The 19,322-nt window shown below is 38.3% G+C and overlaps 1 protein-coding gene across 10 annotated transcripts in view; it reads right to left on the bottom strand.

Annotated features, from left to right (window-relative positions):
* Window positions 1-3,062: 3,062 nt before the first annotated feature.
* The window catches only part of KYAT3 (kynurenine aminotransferase 3), a 63,191-nt gene continuing 46,931 nt past the window's right edge, over window positions 3,063-19,322 (bottom strand). For all 10 annotated transcript variants that reach the window (XM_058538452.1, XM_058538445.1, XM_058538448.1 and 7 more), the window contains 4 exons: window positions 16,764-16,950; window positions 12,384-12,460; window positions 12,032-12,118; window positions 3,063-3,465 (listed from right to left, as the gene is read on the bottom strand). In XM_058538452.1, coding sequence (XP_058394435.1) covers window positions 3,400-3,465; window positions 12,032-12,118; window positions 12,384-12,460; window positions 16,764-16,950 — 417 coding nt within the window. In that variant the 3' untranslated portion in view covers window positions 3,063-3,399. The remainder of the gene's footprint in view (window positions 3,466-12,031; window positions 12,119-12,383; window positions 12,461-16,763; window positions 16,951-19,322) is intronic.

Raw genomic sequence — 19,322 nt, forward strand, 5'->3', positions numbered from 1 at the left:
AACTCATATTCACTTTTGCTAATCCATCTGTATCAGTCAGAATTCTCCAGAGAAACTAGAACACAAAATTAGAACCAATAAGATTTGTGTATATATATATATACACACACAGAGATTTATTTATTTATTTATTTATTTATTTTTACAAATTTGAGCCCATTTTATTTTACTTATTTATTTTTTTTTCCCTAAAGCCCCAGTAGATAGCAGTATGTCATAGTTGCACATCCCTCTAGTTGCTGCATGTGAGACGCGGCCTCAGCATGGCCGGAGAAGCGGTGCGCTGGTGGGCACCAGGAATCCGAACCTGGGCCGCCAGCAGCGGAGCGCGTGCACCTAACCGCCAAGCCATGGGGCCGGGCCCCAAAGAGATTTATTTTAAGAAATTGGCTGAGGCAATTATGGAGGCTGGCAAGTCCAAAATATGCAGGGTGGGCCAGCAGGCTGGAGACCCAAAAAGAGACAATGTTGCAGTTCAAGTCTGAAGCCCATCTGCTGGCAGAATTCCCTCTTGCTTAGGGGAGATCAGTGTTTTGTTCTATTCAGGCCTTCAACTGATTGGATGAGGCCCACCTACACTATGAAAGGCAATTTGCTTTACTCAAAGTCCACCAATTTAAATGTTAATATCATCCAAAAACACCCTTACAGGCACATCCAGAGTAATGTTTGACCACATATCTGGTCACCATGGCCCAGTGAAGTTAACACATAAAATTAAGCATTACACCACCTAAATTAATTAAGCATGCTTGAACATCAGGAAATGATATGTGCTAAAAGGAAGGGAGAAAAGGGTTCATTTAGAAATTGAAGTGAGTTCAGTATGACTAGACCTTTGAGTAGGAGAAAATGACTGGGAAAGGCGAGACTGGAGGAGTGAGAGAGATTATATCATGCAGGGCATTGTAAGCCCTGATGAGGAGAGTAGCCTCTACGTGAAGAGCAATGGAGAGCAATTACAGGGTTTTAAGTTACTTATGATGTTTGCTTATCCGTTTCCTCCCTTGTTCATTCTGGCCCTCTGGGAGTTGACCTTGGATTGGCCTAAGTTGTTTAGCATGTCCAATCCCCTTGGCCACAGCAGGTAGCTCAGGGATGGGCTGATACAACACAATATACCATTTGCTGGGGCTTCGGAGAGAGAAAGTGTCCTCTTCTGCTGGGTTTGCTAGTGTGACCATATGATAGAAACTGCTGCAGCCATGTTGCTATCACAGGACATGGCAACCTGAAGACAAAGCTGGCACAGAGAGGACAGAACTGCGAGATGGAGCTTGGTAACAGATTATAATCTGAGTCCTGGCTTCAAGCTTTAACTGAAACTAGACTACTCCTCAAATGTTCAGCAGAGTCAGAAAATTCCCTTTTGTTTGATTTAAATCAATATGGGTTAGGCTTTCTGTAGCTTGCAACATGAATATTCTTAACTAATATGTGCAACATGATCACATTTGCATTTTATAAAGCTCATTTGGTCTACAGGAGCAAGTCAGGGAGAACTGTCAGGAAGCTGACTAGTAATCTAGTTGGGGGATAACATTGGCCCCTTCCAGAGTGGTCGCAATTGGGGCAGAGAGAAGAGATGGATTTAAGAGACATTTAGGATAATATATAGAGTACTTGGGTGTGGGGAGAAAAGTCAAGAATGACTTCTAGATTCTCTGACTTGAGCACCTGGGTTGGTGGCGTCATTCATTGAGGTGAGAAGACCAGAGTGGATGGGGTTTGCCTGTGAAACGTGCATGTGAGATGACAAATGGGGTGTTGGATATATGGGCCTCAAATGCAACAGAAAAGACTAGGCTGGAGATACAGATTTGGGAGTCACTAGCATATTGAGAGTAAATGAAGTTATTAAGTGAGAAAGACAAAATTCCAATATTTAAGGAACAGGCAAAGGAGACCGAGAAGGAGCAGCCAGAGAGGTGGGAGGCAATTCACGGATGTGCAGCGTCACAGGAACAAGAACGGAAAGGGTTTAAGAAGGCCAGAGTGGTCTGCAGAGGTAAATAAGAGGTAGTGTCAGATGGCACTGAGAAGTTTCCTTTAAATCTAGGAATATGGAGGTCACTGTAGAACTTAGAACAATATTGGGTGTGGAATCCACATTGCAGAGGGTTGAGGGTAAGCGAGGTGTGTGTGTGTGTGTGTGTGTGAAAGTGGAGTCACCAAATGAGAAAACTCTTTCAAGAGTTATTCCGATTTCTAGTAAAATTTCTCAAAAATCCAGAGCTAAGTCATCAGCCCTCTTCTTGTTGCTGTTATTGACATATTTGGTGAATCTGTCTGGTCTCATGTCTTTAAATATCATCAATATGCTACAGACTCTCAAATGTATATATATCCAGTCTCTTCCCTAAAAGCCATACTCGACTCACCAGCTGCCTACCCTACACCTCCACCTGAAAGTTGAATGGACATCTCAAACATAACGTGTTCAAAACTGATCTGAAATTACTATCCAGTGGGTCTGGGGTGAAGACTAGAATCTATTTTCAACAAGGATCTGGGTGATTCTGATGTAAGATGGCCATGGACCATTTTTTTGAGAAATAGTGGATTTGAAATTATAGTGAGTTTAAAGAAGTGATATTTTGAGAGGAGCTGAGACAGAGAATACTGTAAGGATAGGTGGTTACAGTGTGAGATGACTAATTTATCTCAACGATGGAACAGCCTTGAATGATGAAAGGTTCAGGGTGTGCCCAAGGGAGTGGGTGGCTGAAGTGGAGAGTGGAGTGGAGGTGAATATCACCAGAGGTGAGGAGATCAAAGTACTGAAAGCCCAGGTGATCCAAGTGGAGCTTGAAGCCACCCCGGATGACGGCAGTACTGGGGACAGAAAGGCAAAACTGTGGGCAAAATTCAAAGCCATTGGTAAATGCAGGGGAGGGAACTGCAGGTGGGTAGACAAAGACACAGAGTGGAGCGGCCTGTAACTGGCTAAGGGTTCTACCTGATGGCTGAGAAGTGAAACTGGCTGACATTATTTGAGTGTTTACTGTTTGCAAGGCTTTACACACATCAGTCCTCACAAACAACAACTCACAAACTTCATATAAAGTAGGGGCTATTTTTTATTCGCCTTTTATGATAAGGAAACTAAAGCACAGAGAAGTTAAGCATCAACCATCATCTCACAGTTCTTATCCACAATGCTACATTACCTCTCATAAAATAATAGTGGAAGGTGTTTTAATACATTTCAACTGAAACAACCAAACACAAGATCTCCTGAATATTGTTAGGAGTGGGGTTAACTTCTTTGGAAAAATAATGGAAATATTTCTTTAAATTTCATCTGTACAGAAACATTTGTTTTTCACTATTCAGCAGGTGGCAGCACTAAATAACAATTCCATACTAATAGGTCATCTAAAAGCAACAAGTCTCCTCCTATCCAGACTTCTGTCCAGTCCATGCCTTGATAATTTCTTCAGCAGCATCCAGTGTACTGTCTTTCTGTAAATAAATGAAATAATCATCATTACATTTCAAAATAAATTCAAGATGAAGTAACAATTTAAATATCAAAAATATACCAAAGTCAGTCCATCGGGAAGAGCGGTGTAGTGATTTGGGAACCAAGTGCTCCCCAACCCTTGATAACTTGAGCCCAGGCCCGGTTGGGTGCCAGCTTGTCCCTGGCCTCCGCAGTTACGACAGAGCCCAAGAGCATGGATTCGAGGGGCACGGCTTCCCAGTGACTCGAGTCACCGGGAGCCTTGATTATATTAAGCTGCAACCTCAGCAGGGGTATAGACAGAGACTGGGAAACGGTGTTCGCAGCATCTTCCCTCACGTTGGTGGTCTAGTACACAGGTCTCAAGCTCTTTAAGGAGCCCAGTAACAAATCAATCTAGCCAATTATTTATAATGCTATATCCCATTGCTGTCTGGCTGGAAAAGTGAATGAACTTCAAAAGAATTCAATATTAGAGGAGCTAGAGAAGTGCGATGCCAATCAGTACATCATACTGTTTTGTGATGCTGGCTGCCAGTTCACGGCACTTTACTGCTACTATCTACTATCCTGACACTGAAGAAATGTACAGATTAACCGGCAGGGGGCCAAAGAGCATCACCAAGAAAATGATTGACAAACTGTATAAATTACAGCTCAAACTGAAAATGGTTAACCTGATCCCAGCAAAAATCATGTCCATCAGCGTGGATGCTCTCATTATTCATAACCACTTGTGGCAGCCCAAGCAGTCCTCAGTGCCAAAGAAGACCCACACTCGAGAGTGTCACTGACGCGAGCAGAGAGTCTGAAGGATGTGCTGATGGGATCGATATTTATTATTCTCATCCATTTGGGTACGAAGTGTGCAAAATCACAGACTTTCTTCAAAGACACTTCTAGACAACAAAAGAAAACCCCTCCCTTAGCTCCCAACACACACAGAGGATGCCAGCTGGAGCAGGAATGGAGGAATAAACCCTGTGTTTTAATGGTTCACAGCTACTGTGGTCGCTGCTAACCACCAAGGCTTTCAGACAAGAGAGGTGCGGGTAGAAAGATCTCTAGGCAGTGAGGTCCCCTTACTTGAAGTTCTCCCTCAGTATAAATTAAAAGTGATTCACTTTGCTTTCTTGACTCTCACCTCACCCCCTTTTGCACGTGACCTGACACACTCAAGTGGGCCAGCTATAATCTTGTGACACTGTAGGATTGAGACTCAATCTTGTGTCAGGCTGTTTGAATGTCTTTAGGAAAGGAATTCGTATTGGGGAAATCTTTTTTATTTGAGAAACTGTATGATATTTATTGACTGTGTCTACTGCCAATGTTTATATCCAATTCTAAGATTTCTGAAAAGAATTCTTATTCTTTGCTGCTCAGAAAAAGTTTACTGAAAATACCAGTTCACTAAAAGCACTGAAATCTGTAACACCTGTCTTCTGCTAAAATAACATTTATAAATATGGAAATGATTCTTTCTGACACACAACTATGGTGAATGGTCCTATTAGGCGGCATTTGCCTAATTGAAAATAGGCAAGTTGAGCAAATTACAGCCATCATTCATTAAGTTTTGGATAGTACTCGAACAATCTGTTCACTTTAATAAAGATAGATTTTGGTAAAGTAGAAAAAAAATAAAACATAACTAAATGAAGATTTAAGTAAATATCTGATCTCAAGTGAAGAGAATTTTTCAAAGTAAAAATGCAAAGGCAGACTTCCAAAAGGAACACAATCACATTAATATACACAGTAGTCCTCCCTTATCTGTGGGGGATACCTTCCCAGACCCCCAGTCGATGATTGAAACCGTGGATAGGACTGAATCCCATATATAATATGTTTTTTCCTATACATACATACCTATGATAAAGTTTAATTTATAAATTAGGCACAGTAAGAGATTAACAAAGTTGGCTTTGGGGCCATTATTAAGTAAAATAAGGGTTACTTAACCACAAGCATCGCAATACCACCACAGTTAATCTGATAACCCAGACGATGACTAAGTGACTATCAGCTGGGTAGCGTATACAGCGTGGATACACTGGACAAAGGGATGATTTGTCTCTCCGGGAAGGACGGAGAGGGGTGGTGTGAGATTTCATCACACTACTCAGAACAGCACACAATTTTTTTCCCCCCAAAGCCCCAGTAGATAGTTGTATGTCATAGCTGCACATCCTTCTACTTGCTGTATGTGGGATGTGGCCTCAGCATGGCTGGACAAGTGGTGCGTTGGTGCACGCCCAGGATCCGAACCCGGGCCGCCAGCAGCGGAGCCCACACACTTAACCGCTAAGCCACGGGCCAGCCCAGAACAGCACACAATTTAAAACTTAAAAATTGTTTATTTCTAGAACTTTTCATTTAATATTTTGGGACCGAGGTTGATGGTGGGTAACTGAAACCACAGAAAGTGAAACTGCAGATAAGGCAGACTACTGTAAGTGCAAAAACAAGTCAAAGAGTACAGAAGAGCTTACACTGAAAAATAACCGTCTGCTCCTCCCCTCCTCACCCTTCCTACTACACCTGCCATCCCCAAGACAACCTTTTACGGCAATTTCTGGTTTTAGTTCTAGTGGTTACCACCAAAATCTAAATAATGCATATGTTTCTATTTCCTTACGTATCAACTTGAGACAATCTTCACCATTCTCTGCTCTGAATGAGGAAAAACTCATTCAGACTGACTACTCTGCTCCCTCCTATCAAAGTTTCATAGTTATAATTACTGAAAAAATTCATTTATGTTTTGAACAGGTAATACCTGCATATGGTATACAATTAAATTGGTGGGTTAATGGTGAAAATCAAGCCTCCTGTTCTTCCTCCTTTGCTTTCTCTTTCTTCTTTACAGAATCATTTAGTCCAAAAGCCACTGGGTGGGCTGAGTGAAGTAGGTGTCCACATATGGGGGCAGGCGGGTCCTTGGCAGCCTGGTGCAGGACGTCACAGCCAGAGTGGAGTGAGGAGGGTTTCCAATGTGGGTGGCATGAGGTGGTGGTGATGGCAGGGGCAGGGCTGACCAGAAACAGAATGTTAAAGTTCAAATGGGGTAAGCAAGCCATCTGTATGGCAGGGTGTTGGAGCCTGAATGGGATGAGGCAGGCATCTGCCAAGGCAGACTGGCATGGGGTGTCAGAGCCCATGATGGGTGAGGGCTTCTATACAGTGGGTGACAGTGGTGGCTTGGTGTGCAGTGTTGGAGAGTCAGAGGAGGGCAGCTCTGCAGGAGGGTGACAGCAGCAGCAGACTGGTACAAAGTGTCAAAGCCTGAGTGGGGCAAAGGGTGACCATTAGGGGTGGTGGATGGAGGGGCAGTGGCACTGATAGGAGACTGGTCACATACAGAGGTACTAATTAAAGAAGTGATTACATGATGACAGGCAGGTTTTTCACTGTCAAAGAAGGGAGTTACAAATACGGAAAGGGAAAAAGCTAGAATAAACCCTGTGGTGGTTTCAATATATTTAGATAGACATAGAAATAAGTGCAGATGTAAATATGTGTATTTATGTATAAACGTGTGTGTAGGCATGTACAGACATTCATATATTCCCTATCTCTGTCCATTGGGAGGGCTTGGGAGCACCATTATCCCAATAGCGATGAGCACTCCTAATGCCCAGATCTTGGTTTCTAAATACCATTCTCCACTAAAAGGTGACTCCAGACTAGGGTAGATAATGACAAGATGAACCTGGTGCCTCCTGCTATGCCAGTAAGTAAGGAAATGCTCAAAAATGATGGGACACAGCAAAGGAAACAGAGGCCAGCTTAAAGGGGCCCCTAATGGGAAAATTTGAGCATCAAAATAAGTAATAATAATAATACATTATAACCCACTGAATAAAACAGGAATCCATGAATCCTTACATATATGAATAAACAGCTAAATGAATAAATTGCTTAGTGAGATACGGAATATTTTCATAGTTTCAAAGTACCTCACTGCAAAATATTCATTATTTATCAAGGGAAAAATCTAAGTTTACAGTAGAGAAGCCTGGCAGACACCACCTTAATCAAGGGATTAAAGTTAACATCACCAGTAATAGGAAAAACTAAAATCAAGTGCCACCTGATAGAATGCAACAAAACGAAAAGAGTATGACTTCTGTGGTTTCCTGCCAAAGGCACATAACCTGAATGTAATATGAGGAAACGTCAAATGAACGTTGAGGGACTTTCTTCAAAAAAATTGGCCAATAATTTTCAAAAGTATCAAGGTGATAAAAGTCAAAGAAAACTGAGGAACCATTCCAGCTTGAAGGAGACATGACAACTAAATGCAATGCATGATTCTGGCCTGGATTGCCAGAATAAAAAGGACATTATTGGGACAGTTAGTGAAACTTGAATTGGATGAGATCTGAGGATTAGATAGAATGATACAGCAATGTTAACTTCATGAGTTGATGGTTACATTGTGGTTTTATAGGAGAATGTCATTTATGGGGAATATACAATAAAGCATTTGGGGGTGATAGAAGCATCATCAGTAATTAAGTCACCAACTTACTCTAAAATGGTTCAGAAAAAATGTTCTTGCAACTTATATATTGAAAGAATTTCAAAATATTGTTTTAAAGTAAGCCAGCCTCCCACCCATCTTGCTCAGCCACTCTGTCCTCCTGAGGCAACACTGGGATTTTATCATGTATCTTTCCAGAGACAGTCTAGGCATTAAAGAGCATCTATCTTCCTCCCTCGCTCCCTTCCTTCCTTTTCCTTCTTATACAAATGACAGCATTCCATAGAAACTGTTCTGCTCCTTGCTTTAAGCTTATGCTCTATTACTACATGGAGAGCTGCTTTATTCTTTTTTTTTTTTTGAGGAAGATTAGCCCTGAGCTAACATCTGTTGCCAATCCTTCTCTTTTTGCTGAAGAAGACTGGCCCTGGGCTAACATCCGTGCCCATCTTCCTCTACTTTATATGGGACACCACCACAGCATGGCTTGATGAGTGCGTAGGTCCGTGCCCAGGATCCGAACCTGCCCACCCCGGGCCACCGAAGTGGAGCACGCCAACTTAACCGCTACGCCACCGGGTTAGTCCCTGCTTCATTCTTTTATTGATGTGAATGTGCCGTAATTTATTCAAGCAGCCCTCACTGGTGAATATTTTGCTTCTTTATAATCTTTTGACATTATAAACAATGCTTCCCTGAAAATCCTTGAACACAAGTCATTCAAAATGTGCAAGTAAACCCACAGACAAAAATCCTAGAAGTAGATTTGCTGGGTCTAAGGGTACGTGCATTTACATTTGGATGGAAATTTTCAAACTAACCACTGTAGAGATTTTACAAATTCTACTTCCACTCTCGATCTATGAGAATGTCTGACAGAACTTTTCAGCTGCTTTGGTGGTTTCCAATCTAATAGATAATATAAAATTTCATTGCAGTTTTAACTTTCATTTCTCTTATTACAAGTGAGGTGGAGCATTCTTTCATATAGTTGACAGCTACTGAGTATTCTACCTATAACCATTGTCAAGTGCTGCTTTTTGGCTTATTTTGCCCTAAATTCAACCTACTTTCTTTCAATTTCCATGTGCTTGGCATGTTTTGCCCTCCTTTAATTTTTACCCTTTCCAAGACGTTGAGTTAGGTGTGCCGCCTTTCCCCGGGGATTTCTTAGTATTGCTCCACTATCTTCCAACAGCGAATGCTGACGTAAAGGAGGTGAGTTCACGCTGATCCTCCTCTCCTGCCCCTTGAAGGCCTGGATCTTTTTGTCTAGATGCCAAAGGGTCATTTCTTTATCTTTAAAGTCCAATATAGTAAACAAAGTACAGCTCAGTGTTAATTATTCTGTGACAATTTTTCCTGATACAAGGCATTCCCTTTCAATTTTTAGATCTGTTTGTTTTTTTTCAATGGAAAGCATTGTCAAAACAAAGTTGTAAAATTCTTTCCTGGTTCCATTTGTTCTGCTTTTTTCCCAGGGACTCTACATATTTCATTTGTCCTATACATCTATAATTTTTCTCTTTAGTATTTTAAAATTATTTGTCCCTTTCCACTTTTTTTGCTCACTTTTCTCAATCCCTAATGTGTTTACAGAGGTATTTAGCGTTCTGTGTGCTGTTTCCAACGTCACTACAATTACCAGTATCTTTAGTTTTTCCCCTCAATTTCTTACCTGAGCTCTGACAGCTGCCATTTCATCTTTTTATATTATCTTACTCTATCTTCCCTGAACTTTTAAAACCTCTGCTTTAATCTCATTTTAAAAGTTCTGAATTTGAAATATGTTAATTTTTATTTGCTCTATGGAGACATTTTTCTGGTTGAATATTTTCGGACATTTGTTTTTCCTTGTACCTTTCTGCTTCTTTCCTTATAGTATCTTTTTCTATATTCATAGCTGATTTCTTTTTATGACTCATTTTTGATTGAATCCTCTTTATAAGCTCCCACTGACAGTGCACCTACTGTTCCCATTGTTCTGGGTAATGAGTATGCTACCTGCTGGCTTTGTCTATGATTTGAAGATGTATTTGCAGGTTTGTGTAAGGGAGGAGCCAGGGCAGCACGAGAAGAGAGCAGAAATTCTCCCTGGTTCACAGTAAAGTTTAATATGATTGATGTAGAGTTCAGTGAGGGGGAGTTCTTTTAGACTTTATTTCTGCCCAACTAATTTAATTGGCTACCTCCAATGTAATATTTCTTCTCCACATTGCCTCAAGACAGCTTTTAGCAAAAATGACAGAGGTGAATGAGCAAATCTATAGCCCAACCAGAATCTCCTCTCTACCCTGCCTCACATAGATTTCAGATAACATGACTGTATGTTTCTACTCTGCCTCTCCCATGATGCCAGATGGGTCTGGAGAAGCTCGCACTGCCAGTGCACTTACTGTTCCTATTGTTGTGGAGAAAGAGTAGGCTACCTCCTGGCTCTCTCTATAACGTGAAGACGCAGAAGCAGGAGCCTTTCTAGGTGTCTTCCCTCTACCATTACCTTCACTGTATTTGGCAGCTCTTCTTCATCTACTGGGGAATTTGTGAATTTGTTTTTCATTCTCCTAGTCGTTTTTTAATAATTTCTAAGAAGAGAATGGGGAAGGGCTGTTTTACCATTTTAAAACTGAAAGTCTTACGTTACTTGTTTCTTCTATTAGTTCTGTTTATTATGTCAAATAATACACCTATACCTCTATTTCTAGATCCACTGTAAGATGAGAATATTAATGGCCTTACTCTTTCTTCTACATTTCAGTCAATTAAATGTTGACATTGCTAGGTTAACATCTATATTCTATTCTGGATAAGTCTTCCATCCTTTATCTATAGGTTGTCTCTAAAAGTTTAAAACAATGTTTACATCATTCTCTCTAGGTCTATAGATGAATGTGTTGGTATAGAGTGCTTTGATCTCAGTAAGACTGTTTTCAGTAGCAATGACATCTTAAAAACAGCAATAATACATTCAGTATTTTTTAGTACAGATCTGGTAGTGATGAATTTTCTCATTTATCAGGGATGTATATTTCATTTTCAGTTTTAAAGGATATTTTCCTGGATATAGAATTCTAGGCTGATATATTTTTTATTTCAGTATTTTGAAGATGTCATTTCAGGTATTCTGGTGTCCACTGTTTCTGATAAGAAGTTGGCTAACATTCATACCTTTGCTCCCATGCATGTGAGGTATAGTTTTTCTCTGGCTGCTTTCAAGATCCTATTACCTTCGGTTTTCAGCAGTTTGATTATAATGTGTCTAGGTGTGGTTTCTTTATATCCTGTGTGGTTCACTGAACTTTTAGATTTCTAAGTTGCTTTTTACCAACTATGGGGAAATTTTGGCCATTATTTCTCAAAATACTTTTTCTGCCACATTCTTCTTGTTTTGGTACTCCAATTATATGTATATTATCACTTAATATTGCCTCATAGATCTGAGGCTCTATTCATTTTTCAAAAATAATATTTTCTTCTGTTTTTCAGATTGGATAATTTCTATAGATCTGTATTCAAGTGGGCCCTTTTTTTCTGACATCTTCAATCCTCTGTGTGTTAAGCCCCATACATTTTTCATATCAGATATGACACTTTTAAGTTCTTGAATTTCCACTTGATTCTTTTTTTAGTTTTAATCTGTTCACTCATTAGGACCATACTCTCCTTTAATTTCTTGAACACACTTATAATATCTGTTTTAAAGTCCTTGTCTGCTAATTCTTATAGAATTACAGAATTTTTCTTATCTGGGTCACCTTGAGATCTGCTTCTGTTGACTGCTTTTTTTTTTAGTAAGGGTCACATTTTGTTGGGTCTTCAGATGTTTAGTAATTTTTGATTGCAGGCTGGACATTGTAATGTTACATGGTAAGAAGTCTGATTATGTTGCAATCCAGTAAACTCAATACCTCAAAGAGTGTTGAGTTTTGTTCTGATAGGCAGTTTATTTCATGGCAGCAAGCCAAAATTTAAAAACTGCCTATGAGCACATCATGCCTAGCAATAGAAAAAAAATGGTGTTTTATAAATCAGAAGGAAGGATATTATAAATGTGTTTTTGAGTAGAACAGGGAACTTACTTTAATGAAGCAAAATCGCACAAACTTCTCAAACTGTAATTTGGTATCTGCATTACAGAATGCTGAAACTGGGATGGCTGACAGTTTCTGAAAAATAAATAGAAAGCTGAAATAAGACAACTACTTACACTTCAAACATTAATTTTAGGACCATAAACATTAGAAACAGATAATTCTAAATATTCAATACAATTTCCAAAAAGAAAAATGTTTTTAAAATCTTCCAAATAATCACGAGTGGAATATCATGTAACAAAACGACAGTTAACATTGTTCAAAGCATGTCAACAGGTTTCCTTCATAAATTAACTATAAAATACAGCACAATATTGCAAAGGGCAATAAACATTACCTTATTTTTAGTCATCCATTTCACAAATTTATAGTCAAAAGGTTCATCGTTGTTCTTCATATCAGAGAGGTCTGCATCTAAAACAAAAATGAAAATTAGATGGCCTATGTATTATATCTGAGGCAACATGTATTTCATCTTAGTCCGTCAAGATTCAAAATTTTCTCGGAAGATATTCACAGAATCTGCTGGAGTCTCATACTGCATGGCGCGCTGGGAAGTGAGGAAGTCACAGATGAGCTTTACTGATGAGGCAGTACTCACATACACATCTGCTTGATCATGCTTGTGCATGCAGCTCCTAGCTCTGGAAGGGAGTTGGAAAGGCGAAGGAGAGAGGAGTGTTGCCTTTCCGTCTAGAAAAAATATAAGACTCTGTGATCATTATTAAGGAAATAACACCTAAGTTTATAAAATATTTATCAGTAATAGTTGTATCTCCAAATAGTCATTCATTATTAGATTGTAAGCTCCACAAGTGTAAATTGTCTGTATTGCAACCTATCATTACCCCCAACTCCTATATCAGTGTTTAGCATATAAGTAATGAAAAGCATATTTGTTGAAGAAATTAATAATATTCATTATTTATAAAAGGAGAATGTCTGTGTAGATCTTCCAAATGATATATTATTGTTGACATCTTTCTTCCATATATTATGCTTTTAAAAATTTTTTTTTAATTTGGGAAAAAACTTCAAATATGTATTTTTATTCTTATCTCTTGCTCCAATCTTGCTTCAAGGTCTGGGCAAAATATTTCTCTGGCATTCAGTTTCAACAATCTACATTTCATATTTTCATATTGTTTCAATTTTATTGACCTGTACTCAGATCTTTTTGAATGCCCCAAAGCAAGTGACATTCATGGTTACTGTAATCAATGAAATTTACAATTTATTGCTCAAAACAAATTGAGGCAGTTATCTTTTTTCCTTTATTCACTAAATACTACTGGGTGACTTCACATTAACGGTGTAAAAACTTTGATATTGAAAAAAATTTCACGAGTATTTTTTTTAAGTCTTAAAATGTTTTTACTTAATGATTTTATTTACATTATCTCCTGTGCTTTAAGAATGTAATATTTCCATATAATAATGCTAATAATATCCTACCTTTATTGAGCACTTACTATTTGTTAAGCATGTTACATGATTCTCTCATTTATTTGTCCTACAATTCTGGTAGCTACAAAGAGGTAGCTACAATCTTCACTTTATAGATGAAGTTAAATTACTATCTAAGTTATATGTATGCAGGTGTGTTTAATTCAGGTTTGGCTCTAACAAAAATGACAACTTAAAAAAGTTAGAGTCTAGTTGTAAATTATGTGAAAACTCCATGTGACAAGTACACAACAGCAGTATATTCAAAGGTAACCCAGAGAAAGGAGTGCTTACCTATAGCAGCAGAAGGAAGAACAGGAGGGTATTAACTAACTGTAACTGACACTGGCTGTACTACTCATTTATTCTTTTAAAGCTTAGAAAATAGGAATTTATTGCCATAGTGCTCAAAAGGAAAGAAGTGAATAAACACAATTATAAAGATTTTATAGTTAGAAGAAAGTTTGAATCTAGTTCTTTTGAATGCTTGAGTCAGAGATCCTCAAAGGAACTAAACAAAATATTCCTTTATTGAAAGTAGGAGTTTGAACCATATTACATTAGCATTCGCGTATTTAAGTAACCCATGAAAATCAAAATTGGTTGTTGCATCCCCACTATCTCCTCCATAATTTTGGACCTTATTATCTCACTAGAAAAACTGTAATAATCTCCTTATTTGTTATCTTGTCTTCTATTCAGATGTTCTCCTTTTTAGTTCTAGGACGAAGCTCATGGGTCTGGAAAATTGCTTAGTATAGCAGAAAAAAGATAAGTTCACCAGTTAGGAACAAATCTCTGGATTCAGGGCCCAGCTCCACTACTTATTAGTTGATTAACTTCAGTAAATTTCTTGATTCTCTCTCTATCTCATCTTTCCCATCTATCATTAGGGATATAATAGCACCAATCTCATAGGGCTTTTGTGAGAATATGATATTTGTAAAGCTCTTAGCATAATACCTACTATATCATAAATGCTCAAAAAATATTAACCAGTTAGTCATTGCTGTGGATTTTAAAGGGAAGTAATCATTATGGTCATGAATTTTATGGCTTATTTTTATTTTCAAGCTACCACCAAAAGAAAATTTTGGTTTTTGCTTTTTTCTTTAGCAAATGGTGGGACCAACCTCTACTATATGAAAGAATTTCCACATTCAAATCAATCCGAGCAGATGAAAGAGTAAAATAAAATGAGCTTGTCTTCATATGTAGGAGGGTCCTATAGACATTAACACTTTTCCCCACAGGTAAAGGAGGTCTATAAAGAAGGGACATCTTTTTTTCCATCATCGCAAAAGATTTTCTAACCAAAACCCTTTGTGCTCCTATTACAAACACACTAGTTCAAGATCTAAGACCTAAACTAGTATTGCAAGCAGGATGGATCAACTGAAGATAGAATGGGAAAGTATTTAAGAGCTTAATGCAAAAATCCAAGCAAAAGTTGCATCATTGTCTTTTTGATGTTTAATGTCACCATGTGATAAATTCCTTTTAGAATTTACTATCTGGAAAGTTTGATTCCAGGAAAGGATTATTCTTATCTAAAAAGCTAGTAGGTTTCCTTTTTTCCTTTTATCTAAGAATTATGTAACTAATTCCATTTTTCTATTTGCCTCTGCTGCCACGAAGTTTGGTCTCAAGTTAATGCTAATTACAATATTCTATGAACCCAGGTGACTGAAATATTTGCTTCCTCCCCCTCCAATGTGACATTGATTTTCTATTATATATATAAACATTTATAGTTACATATTTATTGCATAGAATTTTTTTTTTTTTTTGTGAGGACTAGCCCTGAGCTAACATCTGATGCCAATCCTCCCCCGCCTTTTTTTTTTCCTTGAGGAAGACTGGCCCTGAGCTAACATCCGCTGCCATCTTCCTCCACTTTATATGGGACGCTGCCACAGCATGGCTTAAACAAGCGGTGTGTCGGTGCACGCCCGGGATCAGAACCTGCGAACCCTGGGCCGCCGCAGCGGAGTGTGCGCACTTAACCGCTTGCGCCACCCGGCCAGCCACGCATAGAAAAATTTTTAATATGAGTTAGCTCAAATTCTTTTTGGAAGCAGATGAAGTATAAATAAAATTCTTCTAAACAAAATAATTCATGTTGAAATCTTGTGGATTTCCAATTCAAAAGTAAAAATGTAAGTGATGAAAGCTGTGCTATTTCTTTTTATCATTGCATGAAATAAGCTGTACATTTAGAACCAATATAGGAAAAGTGATTTCCAAACATCCGAGTACAGAACATCTTAAGTGGGTTTATATAGGAATGGAGCTTGGGAGCTGGACAAATACAGCTCTCTGGCAACAGGACAGCAAGAACCTCTGGTCACCACGGCCTCTGCTGTTCTCACAGCACATGAAGAAATAACCATCACTGTTTGGTTATAAAATCGAAAGTTTCCAGCTTGATAAAATTTGGTATATATAAAAGGCTTTTCAAGTTCAGTGGCATATAATTTCATTGTAATAAAACCTTAAAACATTTAAAACTATTTAGAATGGCTGCAATATCTGCCAGAATACATTCTGCTTTTAAATTTACTATTATCAACATTATTGTTTTTTTGAAGAAAAATAAGTTATATAGAAAACATTATCAGGCTTCTAACTTTAGATTTGTAGGGCATGTCAGAATTACATATCACAGTTTCAGGCAATATGACCATTGTTTTTTGGAGACAACTATTTGGAACCTAGCTGTGTGACTTCAGGCAAGTTATTAAAAACTTTCTAAGGCTTCATATTCTTAAAAATGGAGCTAACAATGCTTTCATCAAAAGGGTATTTGAAAGTTCTAGGCATGTAGTAAACCCTCAATAAATATTTTCCTTCTTTACTTCATTTCAGTATTTTCTAAAATAGAAAATAGTCCCCAGTGGCATCAACATTCTAGAAATCTTATTTTTCTCAAGTAAAAAGGAAACTAAAATTTTACTCAAAAGAACACAGAGTACATATACTATTTCATGTACCTGTGTTTTAAATTACATAGCAGAACAAGATGACAGCAAATTCTACGTTTAATAGAATACCTAGAACAACGGACTCCATAACCATGTAACAATAGTCACATTTAAGGTCAAGGGTGTAGACATCAAGCTGACTGTAGAAAAACACTGACATTGTGAAAATCCATTTTTCCACAGATAAAATGCTTATATGGCTTTGACACTAATCTTTTCTCCATAATTCTGATATAATTTCACACATAATTTTGCATATATTTAAAATAATAAAAACCATTACAAACCTAGCAAAGACACATCAGCAATGATGAAGTAGCCCCCATCAGGAACGATGGGTTTTAGGCCAACACTTTCAAGTAAATGCACCATCCGATCTCTTTTTACTTCTAACTCTTTTGGCAAAGAATTAAAGTAACACTGTGGGTCATCCATGCGCTTGATGTCAATCCAAAAAGCTTGAGCCAAGGCTTCCTGTATGTTAAGATTGAAAAATGAGGAAAGAAAATACGATAATATTATTTATTGCTGAGTTTATTGGTATAATAAATAAGAGTGTTTGAATAATAGTACTGGCAAAAAAGTCATTAAGGGAATTACAATTGAATTCCTGTGAACTTATGTTAAACTCTATAAATTAACGGAGGAATCAGTTACATGTAAATGATTAAATCTAATGTAAAGAACTGAGAATGAGCCATGAAAATCCAAATTGAAAAAGAGATATTATATAAAGATGGCTTTCTTGGAAACAAAAAGACATTAAGTTATTTTCCATTGAGTCTAGAATGACTTGCTAGGTCTCAGTCTGAAAGATGACCAGAGAAATGATGACCTAGCCAGCCCTTCCCCATTACCTTGGAGGATGCAGTGGAAATGAAAGCTGACCTACTGTGTCATTCTCCACAGGTGTGCAAATCCCTGCTCTAATCATTCATATCCCAGGAAGGTAGTCTAAGGGCCATAGAGATTAGACACGAGTTTCTGGGGCATGTGGAGTTACTTCTCTACCATTCTTCAGGAAAGTTAGAAGAGACAGAAGAGAAATTGAGCCAAGGAAAAAAGCCAATGTGGTTAAGGATCAGGCAGGCATCTGAGAAGGCAACAGGTCAGGAACAGGTAAACAAGTCCGAATCAGGGTATACCTAAAGAACAAGGATCTAAGCAAGCAGGAGGGCAGAAGCTTGGTAGGCAAGTGTGAACTGGGACAACTCAGAAATATTGGTTCTCAGAGAAAACCAGGAGATCCAAGAAAATAATCAAGAACCTGGAATGGCTGGGAGATGAGGGGCAGAGCAAAGTGCCCAAAGTTTAAGGAAATTAATCAGAATCAAGAGATATCAAGAACTAAAGAATAAATTCATTCACTCAGTAAATATATATCAAGCACCTGTGTTAAACCTGGCATTGTGATAAATGCTGGGAATACGGTGATAAAGAAGAATAACATAGTCCTTGTCTTTCTGGAGCTTCCAATTAGTGTGTTTTGGTGGGGGCATATGGGAGGGATGAGAAAGAAAACAAATACATGAAAAAGGCAGGATATAGTTTGTTCTGATGGAAGAACTGAGATGTCTGGTGTGGCTGAAGGGTAGCAGAGAGACATCATGGCAACAGATGACACCTAGAGACAGAGAAGGGCAAGATCGCAGAGAAGACTGCACGCCAATAGACTTCAGCAGGAACAAAGATTTAATAATAATTCCCCAGGACTAAAAAAATCTTGGATAAATAAGGATCAGTTGCTTCAGCCTAGGAATCTGTGGTTCCCCTGGAAGCATGGGCCAATTTCCAAACATGAGCGTCTGAGGACATGGAAAAAAAAAACAGGCATTTAACTGAAATGGAGAATAAGATGGTTCAGAAAAAGATGTCCCAGATTCTTAGCTGAATCTTTCTTTTTCTCAGCAACTTATTCATTCCTTATAATAGGAGATATTGCCTTAGAAAATTCAAAGCCCAGGAGACACAAACATCCGTCCTAACTGTAGAATTATACTGGACTCCTCTCTTCTTCTCCTACATGTGATCTATCGGCAAATACCGTCAGCTCTACCTTCAAAATACATTCAGAACCCAGTCACTCTCTACCACTGCTACCACCCCATCTTGGTTCAGTCTACTGTCACCACTTCAACAGTCTTCAACTCAACCAAGCAGCCAGAGTCCTTCGGTAACACAAGTTGGATCAAGTCACTCCTGTGCTCAAAACTCTCCAGAGGCTTCCTATCTCGCTCAGTCTTTATATTGACAAACATGACCCTATCAGATCTGGCTCCCAGCTACCTTCCAATTTATTTCCTCCTACCCTTCTCCCTTGATCATCCCATCCCTGCCTCTGTGCTTTTCACTGATATAGACAGGAAAGCCAGGCTGCCTACCCCAGACCTTGCACTGGTTCTCAATCTGGAGGGTTCTTCTCCAGGTAACCATGTGACTACTTAACCTCCATTAATTCATAGCTCAAATGTCACAATCTCAGTGAGGCTTTCAAAGATTGCTCCATTTAACATTGTATATTCCCCTGCTTAGCCCTATATATTCTTCCTCTTCCCTACTTTATTTTTCTCTGTTACATCTCTCAACAGCTGACATATATTATTAACATATTTATTTGTTATTATCTGTTCCCCCCACTAGGCTGTAAGCTCCATGAGGGCAGGAATTTTTGTCTAAATATTTGTTGAATAAGTGAATAGATTTATCTTGAGAGGATGAAATGAGTTTAATATATAATAAAACTAAATGTCAGAACTAGCCTTTATCATGATATTACTTTACAGTCACTGGAAAAAGAACTTTACAATAGAACTTTTTCTCATTCAGTAGGTATTTTTTTTTATTGA

This window comes from Diceros bicornis, chromosome 4 (genome assembly GCF_020826845.1).
Source record: "Diceros bicornis minor isolate mBicDic1 chromosome 4, mDicBic1.mat.cur, whole genome shotgun sequence".
NCBI lineage: Eukaryota > Metazoa > Chordata > Mammalia > Perissodactyla > Rhinocerotidae > Diceros > Diceros bicornis.